The 19,480-nt window shown below is 35.9% G+C and overlaps 1 protein-coding gene across 1 annotated transcript; it reads left to right on the top strand.

Annotated features, from left to right (window-relative positions):
* The first annotated feature begins 239 nt into the window (after nt 1–239).
* On the top strand, nt 240–17,464 carry LOC138319286 (large ribosomal subunit protein uL4m-like). Its single transcript, XM_069262331.1, has 9 exons — nt 240–467; nt 2,568–2,640; nt 2,786–2,960; nt 3,276–3,327; nt 6,283–6,400; nt 8,888–9,045; nt 11,931–11,989; nt 12,392–12,465; nt 17,178–17,464. Exons 1-9 carry the CDS (start codon nt 375–377, stop codon nt 17,324–17,326), a joined length of 951 nt encoding a protein of 316 aa, XP_069118432.1. The 5' UTR covers nt 240–374; the 3' UTR covers nt 17,327–17,464.
* Nucleotides 17,465–19,480: the final 2,016 nt, after the last annotated feature.

The following is a 19,480-nucleotide window of genomic DNA, read 5'->3' as shown; positions in this document are numbered from 1 at the left end:
TTGATTGGCTCCTATAATTGGTTTTGACCAATCAGTGCCACGTTCACGTACTGTGAGAAAGAAACTAACACTTTAGTTTCGAATATGTATTTAATATGATATATGAACCATCACATTTCGTGATAAATCCAATGATTCCCATCAATTGTGCAATAACAACACGAAGCATGATTTATTGCACATAACTTTATCAATATTATAAAATAATTTGTAAATGCTGAGTTGATCGTTTCGTATTTTCGAAAAGCATGGAGTGCAACTTGTGTAATTAGGCCACTGACTTTGACTTGTCAACTGCAACAATGATAGTATATGCTATAATTAATTCGTTTTTCATGAAATATTGAGTTATACAAGGAAATTGCATTTCCAAGATGACTTTAAGATCGTCAAGACTGACATCATACGTCAAATGTCTGTGCAACATTGTTAGAGCTAATGTTATCAAACCAGGGATAAGACGTCAGGTAAGAACTGGAGAAAACTCCCTAATAAGAGAATCAATTCATGTTTGTTGAAGCTATTGCAATTTGCATTTAACAAAATTTATATTGACATCATAACCATTAGGAAACAATATTTTTACCTCTTAACTGTTTTCTGACAACACACAGAAACAAATTCAAGGTAGTTTACTTAGGCAAACCAAAATAATTTCATTTTTAACTCTCATGTCTGAAGGAGTGTTTTTTCTCTCTGGTGCAGCATCCATTGCACAGGTTGGGGACACTCCCGTATATGCAGGATAGCCCTGCATTTGAGGGATAATTTTGTTATGCAAATGAAGCATTCTGTGAAATAAAAACTGAAATAAAGTTGTTTTAAACATTGTTATAAAAAAAGTGTGATTCCTTCATATGGCATCATCACTAATTCAACTTTCCATATTATTAGCTCACCTGGTCCAAAGGACCAAGGTGAGCTTATGTCATACCGTAGCGTCCATCGTCCGTCCGTCCGTCCGTCAACAATCGACTTCTTCTCAATAACCGCTAGTCGGAATTCAACAAAATTTGACTGGTAGCATCCTTATGGGTTACTGTCTGAAAATTGTACAAATGATGGGGCTGACCCCCAAAGGGCCTGAGAGGCAGGGCCAAAAGTGGTCAATTTGGCTATTTCCATATAAACGACTTTTTCTCTGAAACTAAGTATGGGATAGCACTCATAATGCAATGGTAGCATCCTTATAGGGTGGGGATTCAAAATTGTAAAATGATAGGGCTGACCCCCCGGGGGCCTGAGTGTAGGGTAAAAAGGGGTCAATTTGGCTATTTCCATATAAATGACTTCTTCTCTGAAACTAAGCATGGGATAGCACTCATAATGCAATGGAAGCATCCGTATAGGTTGGGGAATCAAAATTGTACAAATGATGGGGCTGACCTTCTGGGGGCCTGAGGGGCGGGGTCAAAAGGGGTCAATTTGGCTATTTCCTTAGAAATGACTTCTCTGAAACTAAGCATGCAATAGCACTCATAATGCAATGATAGCATCCTTATAGTGTGGGAATTCAAAATTGTACAAATGATGGGACTGACCCCCCGGGGGCCTGAGGGGCAGGGTCAAAAGCGGTCAATTTGGCTATTTCCATATAAACGACCATTTCTCTGAAACTAAGCATGGGATAGCACCCATAATGCAATGGTAGCATCCTTATAGGGTGGTGATGCAAACTTGTACAAATGATGGGGCTGACCTCCCTGGGGGCCTGAGGGGCGGGGCCAAAAGGGGTCAATTGACTATTTCCATATAAATGAATTCTTCAGTGCAATTAAGCATGGGATAGCATTCATGATGCAATGGCAGTATCCTTATAGGGTGGGGATTCAAAATTGTATAAATGATGGGGCTGACCCCCTTTGGGCAGATGGGTGGGGTCAAAAGGGATCAATTTGGCTGTTACCAAATTAACAATTTCTCTTCAACTGAGCAGGGGATAGCACTCATAATGCAATGGTAGCATCCTTATAGATGGGGATTCAAAATTGTAAAAATGATAGGGCTGACCCCCTGGGGCCTTAGGCGCTGGGCCAAAAAGGTTAATTATGCTACTTTTTTCATATAAATTACTTCCTCTCTGAAACAATGTATTGGATAGCATATTCGTATGGTATCTATAGCATCATTATATGGTTGAGATTCAAAATTAAACAAATCGTGGGGTCTTTGTGATATTTGAATCTCTAATTACTAAATTACAGAATTACTCAAAAAAAAACCAACAAAAAACAGGTGAGCGATACAGGCCCCCTGGGCCTCTTGTTACTAAAATGGAAACAAATTTCATTATCTGAAGTATATATATAATAGCTACTGGAGAAGGCTCCTCAGACAGACACTGCAATTGTAACGTAACTACAGGCTTTATGAGTGACTTAATCAAATGAACCATACTTGTTTAAGGTACAATGTCAAGCCTAGATTACAAAGAAATAAATATATATAAGATGTAAAGAGCATAGATTTGTCTAGTGTACTGAGGTCACTTTAAATGTTGTTATATAGCTATTCCAATATAGTATGCTACCTAAACAGGTGTTCAATTTTAAAGCTGTGTTTTACAGGCGTTGTATTCCACATCCACAGACACTATTGGTGAAGATTCAGAGTGGGAGACCTCTACCTTAGTGAACAATGGTAATTATGGTGTTTGAATTTTTACAAGTCTTCTGATCAATAAACAATACTGTTGATCAGAGTTTTGTCTGTGCTTAGAAGACCATTGACATTTGAACCTGAAATATGAAAACATATAAACATCATTTTGTTTGTTTATCCACAGATGCTGGAAGAAGCTTGTTACAACCAAACTTGCCTATTATTACATCTAGAAAGATTGAATATCCAAACAAATATCTACCTCCCAAGCAAGCTTGGGTGGAGACACTGTCATCTGTTGAGGATCAGAAGTATGGCATGGTGGACTTACATCCTGAAGTATTTGGTACATACCCAAGGTCAGTATAGCTTGTAATCTGTTAAATAGCCTAGGCCTATACTTTGAAAAAATCTATATAAAATATATTTTAGTAATTTCAGAAGAAAACCTTTTTAATTATGGTTGTTGAATCAACTTTAATTATAATAAAATAATAAATATCTTTTGTTTAACTCCAAAATTCAACATTGTACAGTATACATGCATATATAATGAACTACAACATGTTAACAAAATTTAATATAAATGATAAACCAATTTCTTTATTCCTTTGTTTGAGTCCTTCATTCACAGCATTTATGAGTGGCCTTGGCACTTTGATTATCTTATGCAGATTAGATGTTCTCCAGCAGAATGTGAAATGGCAGAGATTGTACAGACATATTGTAAGTTTTCTTCTCCCTGAGAGTCTGTCTTAGTACATTAGGGTTACCGTGAACAGAGATTGTACAGACATATTGTAAGTTTTCTTCTCCCTGAGAGTCTATCTTAGTACATTAGGGTTACAGTGAAGAGAGATTTTACAGACATGTTGTAAGTTTTCTTCACCCTGAGAGTCTATGTTAGTACATTAGGGTTACTGTGAAGAGAGATTGTACATATTGTAAGTTTTCTTCTCCCTGAGAGTCTATGTTAGTACATTAAGGTTACTGTGAAGAGAGATTTTACAGACATGTTGTAAGTTTTCTTCACCCTGAGAGTCTATGTTAGTACATTAGGGTTACTGTGAAGAGATATTGTACATATTGTAATTTTTCTTCTCCCTGAGATTCTATGTTAGTACATTAAGGTTACTGTGAAGAGAGATTTTACAGACATATTGTAAGTTTTCTTCTCCCTGAGAGTCAATGTTAGTACATTAGGGTTACTGTGAAGAGAGATTGTACATATTGTAAGTTTTCTTCTCCCTGAGAGTCTATGTTAGTACATTAGGGTTACTGTGAAGAGAGATTGTACATATTGTAAGTTTTTTTTCTCCCTGAGAGTCTATGTTAGTACATTAGGGTTACTGTGAAGAGAGATTGTACATATTGTAAGTTTTCTTCTCCCTGAGAGTCTATGTTAGTACATTAGGGTTACTGTGAAGAGATATTGTACATATTGTAAGTTTTCTTCTCCCTGAGAGTCTATGTTAGTACATTAGGGTTACTGTGAAGAGAGATTGTACATATTGTAAGTTTTCTTCTCCCTGAGAGTCTATGTTAGTACATTAGGGTTACTGTGAAGAGATATTGTACATATTGTAAGTTTTCTTCTTCTCCCTGAGAGTCTATGTTAGTACATTAGGGTTACTGTGAAGAGAGATTGTACATATTGTAAGTTTTCTTCTCCCTGAGAGTCTATGTTAGTACATTAGGGTTACTGTGAAGAGAGATTGTACATATTGTAAGTTTTCTTCTCCCTGAGAGTCTATGTTAGTACATTAGGGTTACTGTGAAGAGAGATTGTACATATTGTAAGTTTTCTTCTCCCTGAGAGTCTATGTTAGTACATTAGGGTTACTGTGAAGAGAGATTGTACATATTGTAAGTTTTTTTTTCTCCCTGAGAGTCTATGTTAGTACATTAGGGTTACTGTGAAGAGAGATTGTACATATTGTAAGTTTTCTTCTCCCTGAGAGTCTATGTTAGTACATTAGGGTTACTGTGAAGAGAGATTGTACATATTGTAAGTTTTCTTCTCCCTGAGAGTCTATGTTAGTACATTAGGGTTACTGTGAAGAGAGATTGTACATATTGTAAGTTTTCTTCTCCCTGAGAGTCTATGTTAGTACATTAGGGTTACTGTGAAGAGAGATTGTACATATTGTAAGTTTTTTTTTCTCCCTGAGAGTCTATGTTAGTACATTAGGGTTACTGTGAAGAGAGATTGTACATATTGTAAGTTTTTTTTCTCCCTGAGAGTCTATGTTAGTACATTAGGGTTACTGTGAAGAGAGATTGTACATATTGTAAGTTTTCTTCTCCCTGAGAGTCTATGTTAGTACATTAAGGTTACTGTGAAGAGAGATTGTACATATTGTAAGTTTTCTTCTCCCTGAGAGTCTATGTTAGTACATTAGGGTTACTGTGAAGAGATATTGTACATATTGTAAGTTTTCTTCTCCCTGAGAGTCTATGTTAGTACATTAGGGTTACTGTGAAGAGATATTGTACATATTGTAAGTTTTCTTCTCCCTGAGAGTCTATGTTAGTACATTAGGGTTACTGTGAAGAGAGATTGTACGTATTGTAAGTTTTTTTCTCCCTGAGAGTCTATGTTAGTACATTAGGGTTACTGTGAAGAGAGATTGTACGTATTGTAAGTTTTTTTCTCCCTGAGAGTCTATGTTAGTACATTAGGGTTACTGTGAAGAGAGATTGTACATATTGTAAGTTTGTTTTCTCCCTGAGAGTCTATGTTAGTACATTAGGGTTACTGTGAAGAGAGATTGTACAGACATGTTGTAAGTTTTCTTCACCCTGAGAGTCTATGTTAGTACATTAGGGTTACTGTGAAGAGAGATTGTACATATTGTAAGTTTTCTTCTCCCTGAGAGTCTATGTTAGTACATTAGGGTTACTGTGAAGAGATATTGTACATATTGTAAGTTTTCTTCTCCCTGAGAGTCTATGTTAGTACATTAGGGTTACTGTGAAGAGAGATTGTACAGATTTGTAAGTTTTTTTCTCCCTGAGAGTCTATGTTAGTACATTAGGGTTACTGTGAAGAGAGATTGTACATATTGTAAGTTTTCTTCTCCCTGAGAGTCTATGTTAGTAGTTGGTTCAACTTAATGATGGACTTGATTTATCATTGGCATCCTACATAATCACCATATTTTGTCAGGAGCACACCTTTACTTAGTATTAAGGGATTTTGTCATAAGAACACCAAGTTTATATGTTTAAGTTTAACTAGAAAGAAATAGTCAATATTGTAAACTCAGTATAGTCAATATTGTAAACTCAGTATAGTCAATATTGTAAACTCAGTATAGTCAATATTGTAAACTCAGTATAGTCAATATTGTAAACTCAGTATAGTCAATATTGTAAACTCAGTATAGTCAATATTGTAAACTCAGTATAGTCAATATTGTAAACTCAGTATAGTCAATATTGTAAACTCAGTATAGTCAATATTGTAAACTCAGTATAGTCAATATTGTAAACTCAGTATAGTCAATATTGTAAACTCAGTATAGTCAATATTGTAAACTCAGTATAGTCATTATTGTAAACTCAGTAATACAGCACTTCCTGATTATCCCTACATTCTTTTCTTGGTGTCTACATTTATGGTTATTGGTATTACTGAAAGTTATATTGATAAAGACAAGCTAAAACTTTGAACTACAGGATTATGCATACACTAAGACACGAGCAGAAGTGAGAGGTGGTGGTCGTAAGCCATGGAGACAGAAAGGTTCAGGAAGGGCCAGGCATGGCAGTATCCGCTCACCAATCTGGAAAGGAGGTTTGTATTGATTATACCTGTGTAATGTTGCTGATTGTTTGGCTGATATTGTTATCTGTTATAAATATCAGTTTAGAGTATACATATATGAGACGAACAAAAAATAAATTGAAATAAGAAAGAAAAATCTTACAGGGTTTGCATTTATACTGTCCCCATATCCTTTTTAAAGCCGCTAATGGCTGAGCCAAGCGGCTTTATTAAGATAGGTGTGTATATATTGGACCCATCTCCGGTTGATGCATGCACATCTGCTGACTTCCGGTCAGGGATTAATCTAGGTTTTGGGGGAAACTACCCTTTTTCAAAATAGGGAAAAGTTTGGAGAAATATAGAGAAATTTCAATCTTCTTATTTTGGTCCAAAATTATATTCATTTTGACGAAAAAGTACTTGTTGTGCCATACTGATTTTGTGGCTGATCCGAAAAATAAGATGGCCAGTTGTGCCATACTGATTTTGTGGCTGATCCGAAAAATAAGATGGCCACCAGGCAGCCATCTTGGATTTTGGCAGTTGAAGTCTGTTATCACTATTTCTTGAAAACTACTGAAGGGATTTTGTTCAAACTTCACAAGAAGAATCCCATTGGTCCCTTGTTGTGCTATACAGATTTTGAGAATGATCGAAAAGACAAAATGGCCACCAAGCAGCCATCTTGAATTTTTGCAGATGAACTTGGCTATCACTATTTCTTAAGAACTCCTGATGGGATTTGGTTCAAACTTCACATGTAGAGTCCCTTTAGTCCATTCTTTTGCCATACAGATTTTGAGGCTGATCGATAAAAAAGATGGGCACCAGCTAGCCATCTTGGATTTTGGCAGTTGGAAGTTTGACACGCTATTTCTTGAGAACTACTGATGGGATTTGGTACAAACTTCCCATGTAGAGTCCCCTTAGTCCCTTCTTGTGCCATACAAATTATAAGGCTGATAATAAAAACAAGATGGCCGTAAGCTGTCAGCCATCTTGGATATTGGCAGATGAAGTTTAATGATAATGCAACTAGAATGAGGAGAGAAAGAAGAAAAAAAAACAAAAAAATCTATCATTCATTTGACTAACATAGAACATACAATGGTGGGCGCTAAAATCCCTCTGGGATCTCTTGTTGGATGTAAAACTTACTAATCAACATGAAATACAGATACCGGTACCTACAACTTTTTACCTGACCATAGGTCATGGTGACCTATTGCTACAGTCTTTTATCGTACATCGTGTGACATGCGTTAACATTTCCTTGTAAACGCGATAGCTTGAGTAAATATAAAAATGAGCTTAATGATTTTTTATGCAGACTAACATTTGAAAGATCTCAGACGAGTTCGAAAATCAGCTTGATTCGACTGTAATTTATTGAGTTATTGCTCTTTGCACTTTTAATTGTTTTTGGACCTTGTAAACACGACTACTTGAGTAAATATGAACCAAGCTTAATGAAACTTTGTATGTAGACTAACATTGGAAAGATCTCGGACGAGTTAGAAAATCACCTTGTTTCGATGGTAATTGACAGAGTTATTTTCCTTTGCACTAATGATTATTATTTGACCTTGTGAATACAATAACTTGAGTAGAAATGCACTCAGCTTTATGAAACTTTGTATTTAGACTAAAATTGGAAAGATCTCGAACAAATTTGAAAATCAACTTGATTTGACCGTAATTGATGGAGTTATTGCCCTTTATACTAATAATTATGATTGGACCTTGTGAACATGATAACTTGAGTAAATATCCACCCAGCTTAATTTAAACTTTGTAAGTAAGAAAAATCACCAACAAGTTCGAAAATCAACTTGATACGACTCAAGGCCACTGTCAATATAAAACATTTGCATTTTTAGGTCATCTGACCCGAAGACCTATAGTCTTCATGTTTCGTTGTCCGCCGTCCGCCGTGCACCGTGCGTTAACATTTCACATTTTGAACTTCTTCTCAGGTTATGCTGGTGCGATTTAGCTGAAACTTGCATGAAATGATCCTGACATGGTCCCAACAAAGTGTTGTTATTTTTCGGGTCGATCCGAAATCCAAGATGGCCGCCACAGCCGCCATCTTGAAAACACATTTTGAACTTCTTCTCAAGTTCTACCGGTGCGATTTGGCTGAAACTTGCATGAAATGATCCTGACATGGTCCCAAAAAAGTATTGTTACATCTCTGGTTGATCCCAAATCAAAGATGGCTACCATGACACTATATCTAATTAATTTCCTATATACGGTTGTTAAGGCCCTTGGGCCTCTTGTTTGAAATAAAATTTGTTGAAAGAAATTGAAAATGATCCTGACATGGTCCTGACAAAGTGATACCATATATAATTAATTTTACTATTGCCAAGGTAGTCAGATGACCGTTAAGGCCTTTTGGGCCTCTTGTGTAATTTTAAAACTGCTATTATACCTAGAATGTATGCAATGTTATTTAGTTGATGATAAAGGTCCTAAATGCATTACTTTTTCTGTTGTCCATCATAGGAGGTGTGATAAATGGTCCCCGGGGTCCAAAAAGCCATTTCTATATGTTGCCAGCAAGTTACAGAGCTTTGGGGCTAAGAGTAGCTCTCTCAGTCAAGTATGCTCAAGATGATCTGCACATTGTTGACTCACTGGAGATACCTGATGATAGTCCAGAGGTAATTATAATTATTTAGCTGAGGATCATCCAGAGGTAATTATAATTATGTAGGTGAGGATAGTCCAGAGGTAATTATAATTATGTAGCTAAGGATAGTCCAGAGGTAATTATAATTATGTAGCTAAGGATAGTCCAGAGGTAATTATAATTATGTAGCTAAGGATAGTCCAGAGGTAATTATAATTATGTAGCTAAGGATAGTCCAGAGGTAATTATAATTATGTAGCTGAGGATCGTCCAAAGGGTATTATAATTATGTAGCTAAGGATAGTCCAGAGGTAATTATAATTATGTAGCTAAGGATAGTCCAGAGGTAATTTTAATTATGTAGCTGAGGATAGTCCAAAAGTAATTATGATTATGTAGCTAAGGATAGTCCAAAGGTAATTATAATTATGTAGCTGAGGATAGTCCAGAGGTAATTATAATTATGTAGCTGAGGATAGTCCAGAGGTAATTATAATTATGTAGCTGAGGATAGTCCAGAGGTAATTATAATTATGTAGCTGAGGATAGTCCAGAGGTAATTATAATTATGTAGCTGAGGATAGTCCAGAGATAATTATAATTATGTAGCTGAGGATAGTCCAGAGGTAATTATAATTATGTAGCTGAGGATAGTCCAGAGATAATTATAATTATGTAGCTGAGGATAGTCCAGAGGTAATTATGATAATGTAGCTGAGGATAGACCAGAGGTTATTATAATTATGTAGCTGAGGATAGTCCAGAGATAACTATAATTATGTAGCTGTGGATAGTCCAGAGGTAATTATAATTATGTAGCTGAGGATAGTCCAGAGATAATTATAATTATGTAGCTGAGGATAGTCCAGAGGTAATTATAATTATGTAGCTGAGGATAGTCCAGAGATAATTATAATTATGTAGCTGAGGATAGTCCAGAGGTAATTATGATAATGTAGCTGAGGATAGACCAGAGGTTATAATAATTATGTAGCTGAGGATAGTCCAGAGGTAATTATAATTATGTAGCTGAGGATAGTCCAGAGATAACTATAATTATGTAGCTGAGGATAGTCCAGAGGTAATTATAATTATGTAGCTGAGGATAGTCCAGAGATAATTATAATTATGTAGCTGAGGATAGTCCAGAGGTAATTATGATAATGTAGCTGAGGATAGACCAGAGGTTATCTGAGGATAGTCCAGAGGTAATTATAATTATGTTGCTTAGGATAGTCCAGAGGTTATTATAATTATGTAGCTGAGGATAGTCCAGAGGTAATTATAATTATGTAGGTGAGGATAGTCCAGAGGTAATTATAATTATGTAGCTGAGGATAGTCCAGAGGTAATTATAATTATGTAGCTGAGGATTGTCCAGAGGTAATTATAATTATGTAGCTGAGGATAGTCCAGAGGTAATTATAATTATGTAGGTGAGGATAGTCCAGAGGTAATTATAATTATGTAGCTGAGGATAGTCCAGAGGTAATTATAATTATGTAGCTAAGGATAGTCCAGAGGTAATTATAATTATGTAGCTGAGGATAGTCCAGAGATAACTATAATTATGTAGCTGAGGATAGTCCAGAGGTAATTATAATTATGTAGCTGAGGATAGTCCAGAGGTAATTATAATTATGTAGCTGAGGATAGTCCAGAGGTAATTATAATTATGTAGCTGAGGATAGTCCAGAGAAAATTATAATTATGTAGCTGAGGATAGTCCAGAGATAACTATAATTATGTAGCTGAGGATAGTCCAGAGAAAATTATAATTATGTAGCTGAGGATAGTCCAGAGAAAATTATAATTATGTAGCTGAGGATAGTCCAGAGAAAATTATAATTATGTAGCTGAGGATAGTCCAGAGGTAATTATAATTATGTAGCTGAGGATAGTCCAAAGGTAATTATAATTATAAGATTTTATTCTTCAAATTGCATCAATATTCACTTGAGTAAAGAACTATTATGTCTTTATTTTAGATATTTTAACAAATATGAAACTCCTAAAGTGTATAGATCTAGCAATGCTCACTATGTAAGGAACTGCAATGTGCTTGGCTGCAGGCCGTGTGCGAAAAGTCAAAACACACGTGGATTTTATAAAATGCCTAATTATAAACTAAATTTTCAGTGCTTAATTCCTCGACAGACATTTCCGACATGTTGCTTTCCAAGTGGTTTGTAAACTGTGGTTATATGTAAAGTTCACTAAAATGTAACTTCAAAATATTGAGCTGTTCTGTACACCGCAATTAAGTACATTGTAGAGAGGTCATGTCACTACCGCGTTATATTTAAGTGATCACGACTGTCAGTGTTGTTTTTGTGGGGCGGGGCTTATGAAGTCAGACTCGACCAATCACCACGCGCATACTATTATCCCGTTCAATTTTTGCCTGTAGTTATCAAAGGAACTTCCTCCGTTTGTCTGGGTAGTAATACACTGTTACTTTTTGAAGTAATCCTGTGTAAAATGATAATTGTATGGCATACAGCTGATTAATGGTACTGCTCTAGAGTTACTGTAGGCCATTTTGACCTTAATCTAAAGTTCAAATGTCAAGTACATATGAAACTTGCAGAATACCTGCATCACTTTATGTCATTGTGTAATGCACTACTGTATGTCTCTGTGACCTTTATCTGAAGGTCCAATGACAATTAAAGGCAAATGTTGTAGGTTTTTTTACCATTACAAATGCACTTGTGTTTTGACCTGATGAGTAGTCCAGAGGTAAATATACTGGATAATATTTGAGATTTGATTTCTCACTGCTTCCTGTAATTCAGACAGTAAGTGTATAAGATCCTCTACTAAACAGTCCTATATGTATTCAGTGTTGATGACATGCACACTAACAATCAATGATATCTTAAATAAAGGTCAGATCTTCATATCTATTTGTAGTACCTTCAGGATTTAATGGACACACGATTCTGGGGATTTTCCTGTCTATTTGTAGATGAGTAAGTATTTATTTGTATGAGAATACAGATTTAAATAATTTTGCAATTTCATGCATTGAATGACTTCAACCAAATCTTATATTTTTGTTGGTCAGCCTGAGAAGTTACAGGATAACATTTTAGTGGTTGTTTCAATAAAAAAAATTAATAGATTTTCTAGTCCCACCAAAAAAGGAAGTCACAATCACTAGATGGTAGGAATAATCTTACTCTAATGATGTAATTTTACTATCTGAAAACCCAGTTGTTGTTGAAGAGAGAATGGTGCTTTGATTGCCTGAAAAATAGATAACCTTAATTGCCAAATATAGGAAGACAACATGGAATACAATACTGCATGACAGGTGATATACTTATGAACTACCGTATTTATTCATATATATTTATCATTATCTTTTCCAGCCATGATATTATGCCTGAAAACATCTCCCTTGCTGTAGATAAAATGCCTCACTTCAACCTAATGCCAGTGTATGGTAAGTTGGGCGTGACTCAACAGACAACTAGATGAGACATTCATCTTCAAATCACTTAATACCTTTAATTTCTTGAATTTTTCCAATCATGACATTCTCAGATTTTTTTAGTGCGAGCGTACTCTTGCACTATTATTTTTCTTGTCGTGTGTGGAGTCTGTGTACATCCACTATGCGCAGATTCAAACTGCGCACACGATACCGGAAGTCAGTGTCTTATACCGTTTAAAAGATTTCGCCGTGATTTAGTGACACCAACCTTTCAGAAACAGCGATGTTCTTCTATAAATTAACAACAGTGACATTACAGAGTGCTAAACACATTCGTTTTGTGTAAACTTCAAGCGACTTATCATACAAACTCTTGCATCGGTCACGATATTCTAAGCATGCATTTGATTGACTTTGGGAACTACAATAACAATACAATGCAAATCAGGTGTATATAGTCAATAAAAGAAAATGACGAAACGGATAACTTTTAGTACCGGCCAAAGACATTTATAGTGTTTTTAAGCAGATTTTATATTTAATTTCTTTCACATCATCCTAGGTCCTAGGTGTACGCTGCACTATTGCTGGTACTAAACCCTGTGACCACAGACTGCATTTGTTCTAATAAATATTTATAAAATTATCCAGCCTTGCTTAAGAGAAACAGAGTGAAAAAACGTAAAATATCAGTCTTGGTGTTTGAGCTTTAGATCTGATGTACCCTAGAAAGGCTTTCAAGCATGACACAGGCAAGTCACCACGTGCACAAAGATTGGACAGTGTTCTAGCAGACAACTATTTTGAACAGCAAAACAAGTCTGTCGTATCAATATGATAATAAACACAATTCTATGTAAAAAAGAACACAATTTAGAGTTCAAAGTAATTTCACATTTGAAGTTCTGATGATGAAGTAAAGGAAAGTATATTGTATTTATTACAATACATCAAGGACGTAAACTATCTCCTTGCAATAGTTCCAAGGATAATGAGCGAAAGTGCTACGTACACCTGTTTCAGAGGCTTATTTCATACTGGAAATTATGGTTAGGAAGTAGTTGGCGAGCACTTAATGTCTAACAGACATATTTTTAGTTTCATAATGGTATGAAAAAGGAAAGAATCGGCCAATCAGAATGCCAGATTTAGTATGAAAACAAAGAAAATTGATTTACAGCCGTGCTACCCCAACTGAGAATGACGCGTGTATATAAACCCCTACCGCTCTACCGCTGACTTGTATCGATGTACTGTAGCCGTGTTATTTATAGACTCGAGTACTGTCGCCAAATCCACAGGTAAATTGGTACTGGATGCTACGCTCCGGCCTCATCCAGCTTTACGAAACTGAATGGCTAGTTAGCTTAACCGATCAATATATTATCAACAATGCGTCTGTATCTGCTTAATAACAAAACAAATATTCTTCGAATTGTATCAACATTCAATTGACTAGTATTTCTTTAATTTAGATAGTTTAACAAATCTTCATATTTCTAGTAAAATTGCATATGAAACCCCTTATAGATCTAGCAATGCTCATTATGTAGGAAACCGCCATATTATGTCCCGGCTGCAGGTGTAACGTTGAAAATAGACCCCTTTGAAAACTGACCTCAGGTCATTTTTCAACGTTGAAAAATGACCCTGAAAACAGTTGAAAACTTTTAGCGCACTTTTTACACCGACCCGTTGAAAATAGACCCCGTTGAAAAGTGACACTATAAGAACTCGTTTTTACAAAACAACACACCACGACACCACACACCACGAAACCACACCAACAACACAACACTACACAAAACAACAACACTACACAACACAACACCACACAACAACACATCACATCACACAACAAAACATAACAAAATGACACAACATAACACAATACAACATCAAACAACATAACATCAACAACATAACATCACACAACACAACAACGCATCACACTAAACACAACAACACAAAACACGAGACAACATTTCACAACAACACGACACAACATCACAACAAAACATCGTAAAACACAACAACACACAACACAACTTCACCGCAACACACAACCACACCACAACACACAACCACGCAACAACAATACAACAACATCAAACAACACAACACAACATAACATCACACAACAGCACATCACACAACATAACACAAATACACATCACACAAACACGCAATAACATCACAACACCAGCCAACAACAACACACAACACCACAAAAACACAACACCTCACAAAACATCACACAACAACACATAACACAACACACACCACAACCACGCAACAACAATACAACACCACCCAAAAACAACACAATAACACACAACAACACAACACACGACAACATCACACAACATAACACAACACAAAATCACACAACAAAACATCACACAACAACACATAACAACAACACATAACAACAACACACAACACAACAACAATACAACACCACCTAACAACACAACAATACACAACACCCGACAACAACACAACATCACACAACATAAAGCAACAACACATCACAAAAACATCACGTAACAACACTGCACAAACATGGAACAACAACACAACACACAACAACAAAACACAGCCACACAGCACACAACAACTCACAACACAACAACACACCAATGACACACAACACAATAACATGACACAACCACACATAACAACACAACACAACACACAACAACACAACACCACACAACATCACACAACAACAAAACAACACACAACAACACAACACAACAAACAACACAAAACACAAAATAACACAACAACACAACACAACCATACGCAGAACACAACATAACTGATCCAAACGCAGATATATAATACATGCATTCTTGTATTGCAGGGAATAAATATATATTACTTAGTAACAATTACTGAATATCTGACAAACGTTAAATCATCGAAATTATAATCATGAAAAATCATTAAGAAACAAATTAATAATATCCCATAATTATAGTTTTGTAACACTATCCACTGGTACTCGGAAGTGAACACCACATAGTACAAACTTTGCATGCAGTTGATAACAACAATTCCTTTTTATTTACTACGTTACCTCAGTGTTATATAGCAATTCCTCAGTCTGAGAACAATTAAATTAACATTATCTACACGGACGAACGAAATGACTATAGAAAAAATGAAAGTTTTGTAGTGCCGTATTCTCCATAATAAACATACAAGCACCTAAAATATTTAAATGAGGTATTTAATTGTTACGATGATAACAATACCAAATTTAAATTCAAATCGAGGTGATTACGTAATTTAAATACCAGCATAGAAGGGTCGCTTATATTAGGAATGGCGATAACAGAGTTTGTGCAACAGTTATATATGTGAATGTACTAGAATCATATTTCAACAGACCATCCGTTGATAGTTTGCCAAGGTCATTTTTCAACGGTCATTTTTTAACAGACCTGCTGTTGAGAACTGACCCTAGACACTGTCAATTTTCAATGGCGTGTTCAATTTTCAACGGCATTCGGGGTCCGTTTTCAACGTTGAAAACTGACCCGAGGTCAATTTTCAATGGAGGTCCATTTTCAACGTTACACAGGCTGTGTGCAAAAAGTCAAAACACACGTGGGGTTTATGAGTCCTAAACTGTCCTATATTTAGGATTTTCAATAAGTGGTTTGTAATATTATTACAGCAAAACTCACAAGCTACAAGGTTAGTGACATTTTTTCAACCGTACTGTTATATATAATTAGCCATCAGCTTGGATCTGGTGCCGTACAGGGAGTTGAGTTTATTCACAATGCGATTATTGCAAGCCAACGTATCTGCTATCCGATTGCTCTTTAAAGTTTGTTAATGATCTCAAACACACTTATAACTTATTGTGGCAATTTTAAGTAACTAAATTATAATATTTTCAAGTAGGTCTGATAATTATTCATGTGTAATATCTCCAGACATTGACATGTGTACGGAGTACGGCGGACTGCCTATGTTTTTGACGTGTTCTGCAAGATATATTTCACTGTTTCAGTTACGGTGGCCAATAAAAGAAAACAAACACAGTGCAATTAAATTATGTTATTTCTTCTAAATACAACACTTCTTTGTGCAAGTTGTCAAGCATTTATTGTGAATGTTTTGCAATGAAATTACCACATTTATAACATTGAATTTGTGGTTCCCCGGACATCGTTTTCCCCAAAATTTTTGAATACGCAAAATCTACCGATAGCAGATTTTTTTCCAGCATTTTCAACCCTAAGAAAAAATACATGTGCAAAGTACACTGGTGTGTAAGTTACACAGGTTTTTACGGTATTTGTAACAATTACGATTATGTTTGGTACAGCCAGAGATTTCTGGTACAGCTAATGTAGCCAGAGCGCCTGCGATTTTACCTGTGGATTGGCGACAGTACTCGAGTTTATAAATAACTACACTCATTCAATACATCGATACAAGTCAGCGGTAGAGCGGTAGGGGTTTATATACACGCGTCGTTCTCAGTTGGGGTAGCACGGCTGTAAGTACTGAAGGGAACTTTCTCAAATTGTATTTGTAGTTGATATTTGAAAATCAGAGAAAATCAGTGGTAGTGGTAGTGTAAGGCATAGAGGTTTTTTTGACGAAAGATAATCCAGCTTTAAATAATTGTAATTTAATTGTGATTCATTTCAAGAGATGTTCTGATTTCTGACAATATTGTTTTGTTTTATTTTCAGGCCTGAATGTCTTTAGTATGTTGAAACATGAGACTTTGGTTTTGACTTTGGCGGCTGTTGAAAAACTTGAAAAGAAGCTTTTATATCAAATGCACAAGACAGCACCTCCAAAGAAATATAGTTACTCTACTCGGCACCAAGAGTGGTGATACCTTATAGATACAAAGAGTGGTGATCATCATCTTAACGTTGTGTGTGACAGTTCCCAGTGAATGGATCTTTATCAAAACAAAACTGCATTAATATTTTTTTTTTCAGTGAATGTAATAAAACTAACAAAAATTGAAGTGGTGTTATTTTTAGTGCATTGAGAAAATGATTATAGGATTAAATGATGTCCACTAGTTGTTTACTAGTATACCAGTGAGGAAATATCTGCCAAAAAGTGTTGTTTACTAGTATACCAGTGAGGAAATATCTGTCAAAAAGTGTTGTTTACTAGTATACCAGTGAGGAAATATCTATCAAAAGTGTTGTTTACTAGTATACCAGTGAGCAACAAAAAATAACTATAATTGTTTCTTATGTTTACATTTTGCCATTTTTTAAACACAAAACTTTTAATCGTAATGAGATATTTATTTATTTAACATATACATACTGTTGGAACAGCCTAAGAATGGATTGAATAATGTTACAGAAATGGAGATTTTGTGGGAAACTGAAAGCATAATTTAAAATCTGCAAAAAAAATTCTACACCAGTAAAAACAGAATGATAGGAGCAGGAGATTAAACTGGATTCAGGTTGTCCGTCTGTAGACACAAGAGTCGACCAACTATTCCTCCTAAACAACTGGAGAGATTCAATGAAACCTGGTGGCAATAATCCTTATACAGTGTAGTAATCTGTTTGAAAAAAAAACTCCACCTTTTTTAGCCCACCATCATCAGATGGTGGGCTATTCAAATCACTTTCAATCTTTGGTGGGCGCCAAGATCCCTCCATCCTCGGTCTCGGGTGTTTGTCGCACAATCGCTTACTAACCCCTGGGACCATGGGCCACATTTGCCGTGGTTCTAATAAATATTCATAAAACTGCCTACCAATGAACAGGCGTGTTCAAGTTATCGGCACACTTGCAAGTCCAGTCGATCACTATGTAAGGAAATGAACAAACATGACGTCACTATCTGCCTACCTGGTATCCATAATGCATTGTATGTGTAATATTGGGTACACATATAGAGGTCTTCCGTATATCAATAGTCAAAAACCTGTGTATCAATTGAACAAGAGATCCCAGAGGGATCTTGGCGCCCACCAAAGAATGATCTATGTCTGACAATGGAAAGAGGGATCTTTTCCCTGCTTTTCAAACTTTTTCAAACATATTACACATAAAATTTGAGACAGATCACTTCAGTACTTTCTAAGAAATAGCGGTAACAAGCTTCAACAATGAAATCCAAGATGGCGGCTCGTTGGCCATCTTGTTGACCATTCGGTCCAAAGAATGATCCCTTCAGTACTTTCTGACTTCTGAGAAATAGCAATAACAAACTTTAACAATCAAAATCCAAGATGGCTGCCTTGCGGCCATCTTGTTGACCGATCGGTCCCAAAATGCAATATATGCACAACAAGGGCCCTAGAGAAACTTACATATGAAATTTCAGAACGATCCCTTCATTACTTTCTGAGAAATAGCGATAACAAACTTTAGCTATCAAAATGCAAGATGACTGCCTGGCAGCCATCTTGTACACTGATCGGTCCCAAAACGCAATATGCACAACTAGGGCCCTAGGGCAACATACATATGAAATTTCAGAATGATCCCTTCAGTACTTTCTGGGAAATAGCGATAACAAAAATTGTTAATGGACGGACGACGGACCACGGACGAAAAGCGATTTGAATAGCCCACCATATGATGGTGGGCTAAAAACTATATGATATTGGTCTGTATACTGTGAAATCATTTATTTTCGTTAGGCTCAATTTTCGTGGATTATAAACTTTTACAATTTCGTTGACACTTAAATTCGTGGAGAAGGCCTTACACATTACTGTTAAAAATACACAGTCGACACTGTCACCTGTACTGTGTGATCGCTCGAGCGGAGCTAAGCTCTACACGTACACCACGTACACCACGTACAGTTACAATCACAAGCTAGAGTCTGTACTCAACCAGTGTTTTTACAGGTGTAGTCATGAAACAATTATCGTGTCACATTGATGATTTCATGATCGACTCAATCAATTAATCGTTGGTACATGTAGAAATAGTCTATCAAATTTTGAAAACTGTCTTTGTTTGAACAATACTTTCCAACTTTGATCTTGTTATGCTATTC

The sequence above is a fragment of the Argopecten irradians genome, chromosome 3 (genome assembly GCF_041381155.1).
Source record: "Argopecten irradians isolate NY chromosome 3, Ai_NY, whole genome shotgun sequence".
NCBI lineage: Eukaryota > Metazoa > Mollusca > Bivalvia > Pectinida > Pectinidae > Argopecten > Argopecten irradians.
Note: the sequence above shows the minus strand (reverse complement) of the source record. Positions and strands in the feature narration are given on the sequence as shown.

Coding starts and splice junctions, on each gene's coding strand:
- LOC138319286 (XM_069262331.1), top strand. CDS start 375: ATGACTTTAAGATCGTCAAGACTGACATCATACGTCAAATGTCTGTGC. Junction 2,961..3,275: donor GTATTTGGTACATACCCAAG/GTCAGTATAGCT, acceptor TATCTTATGCAG/ATTAGATGTTCTCCAGCAGA. Junction 3,328..6,282: donor AGAGATTGTACAGACATATT/GTAAGTTTTCTT, acceptor TTTGAACTACAG/GATTATGCATACACTAAGAC.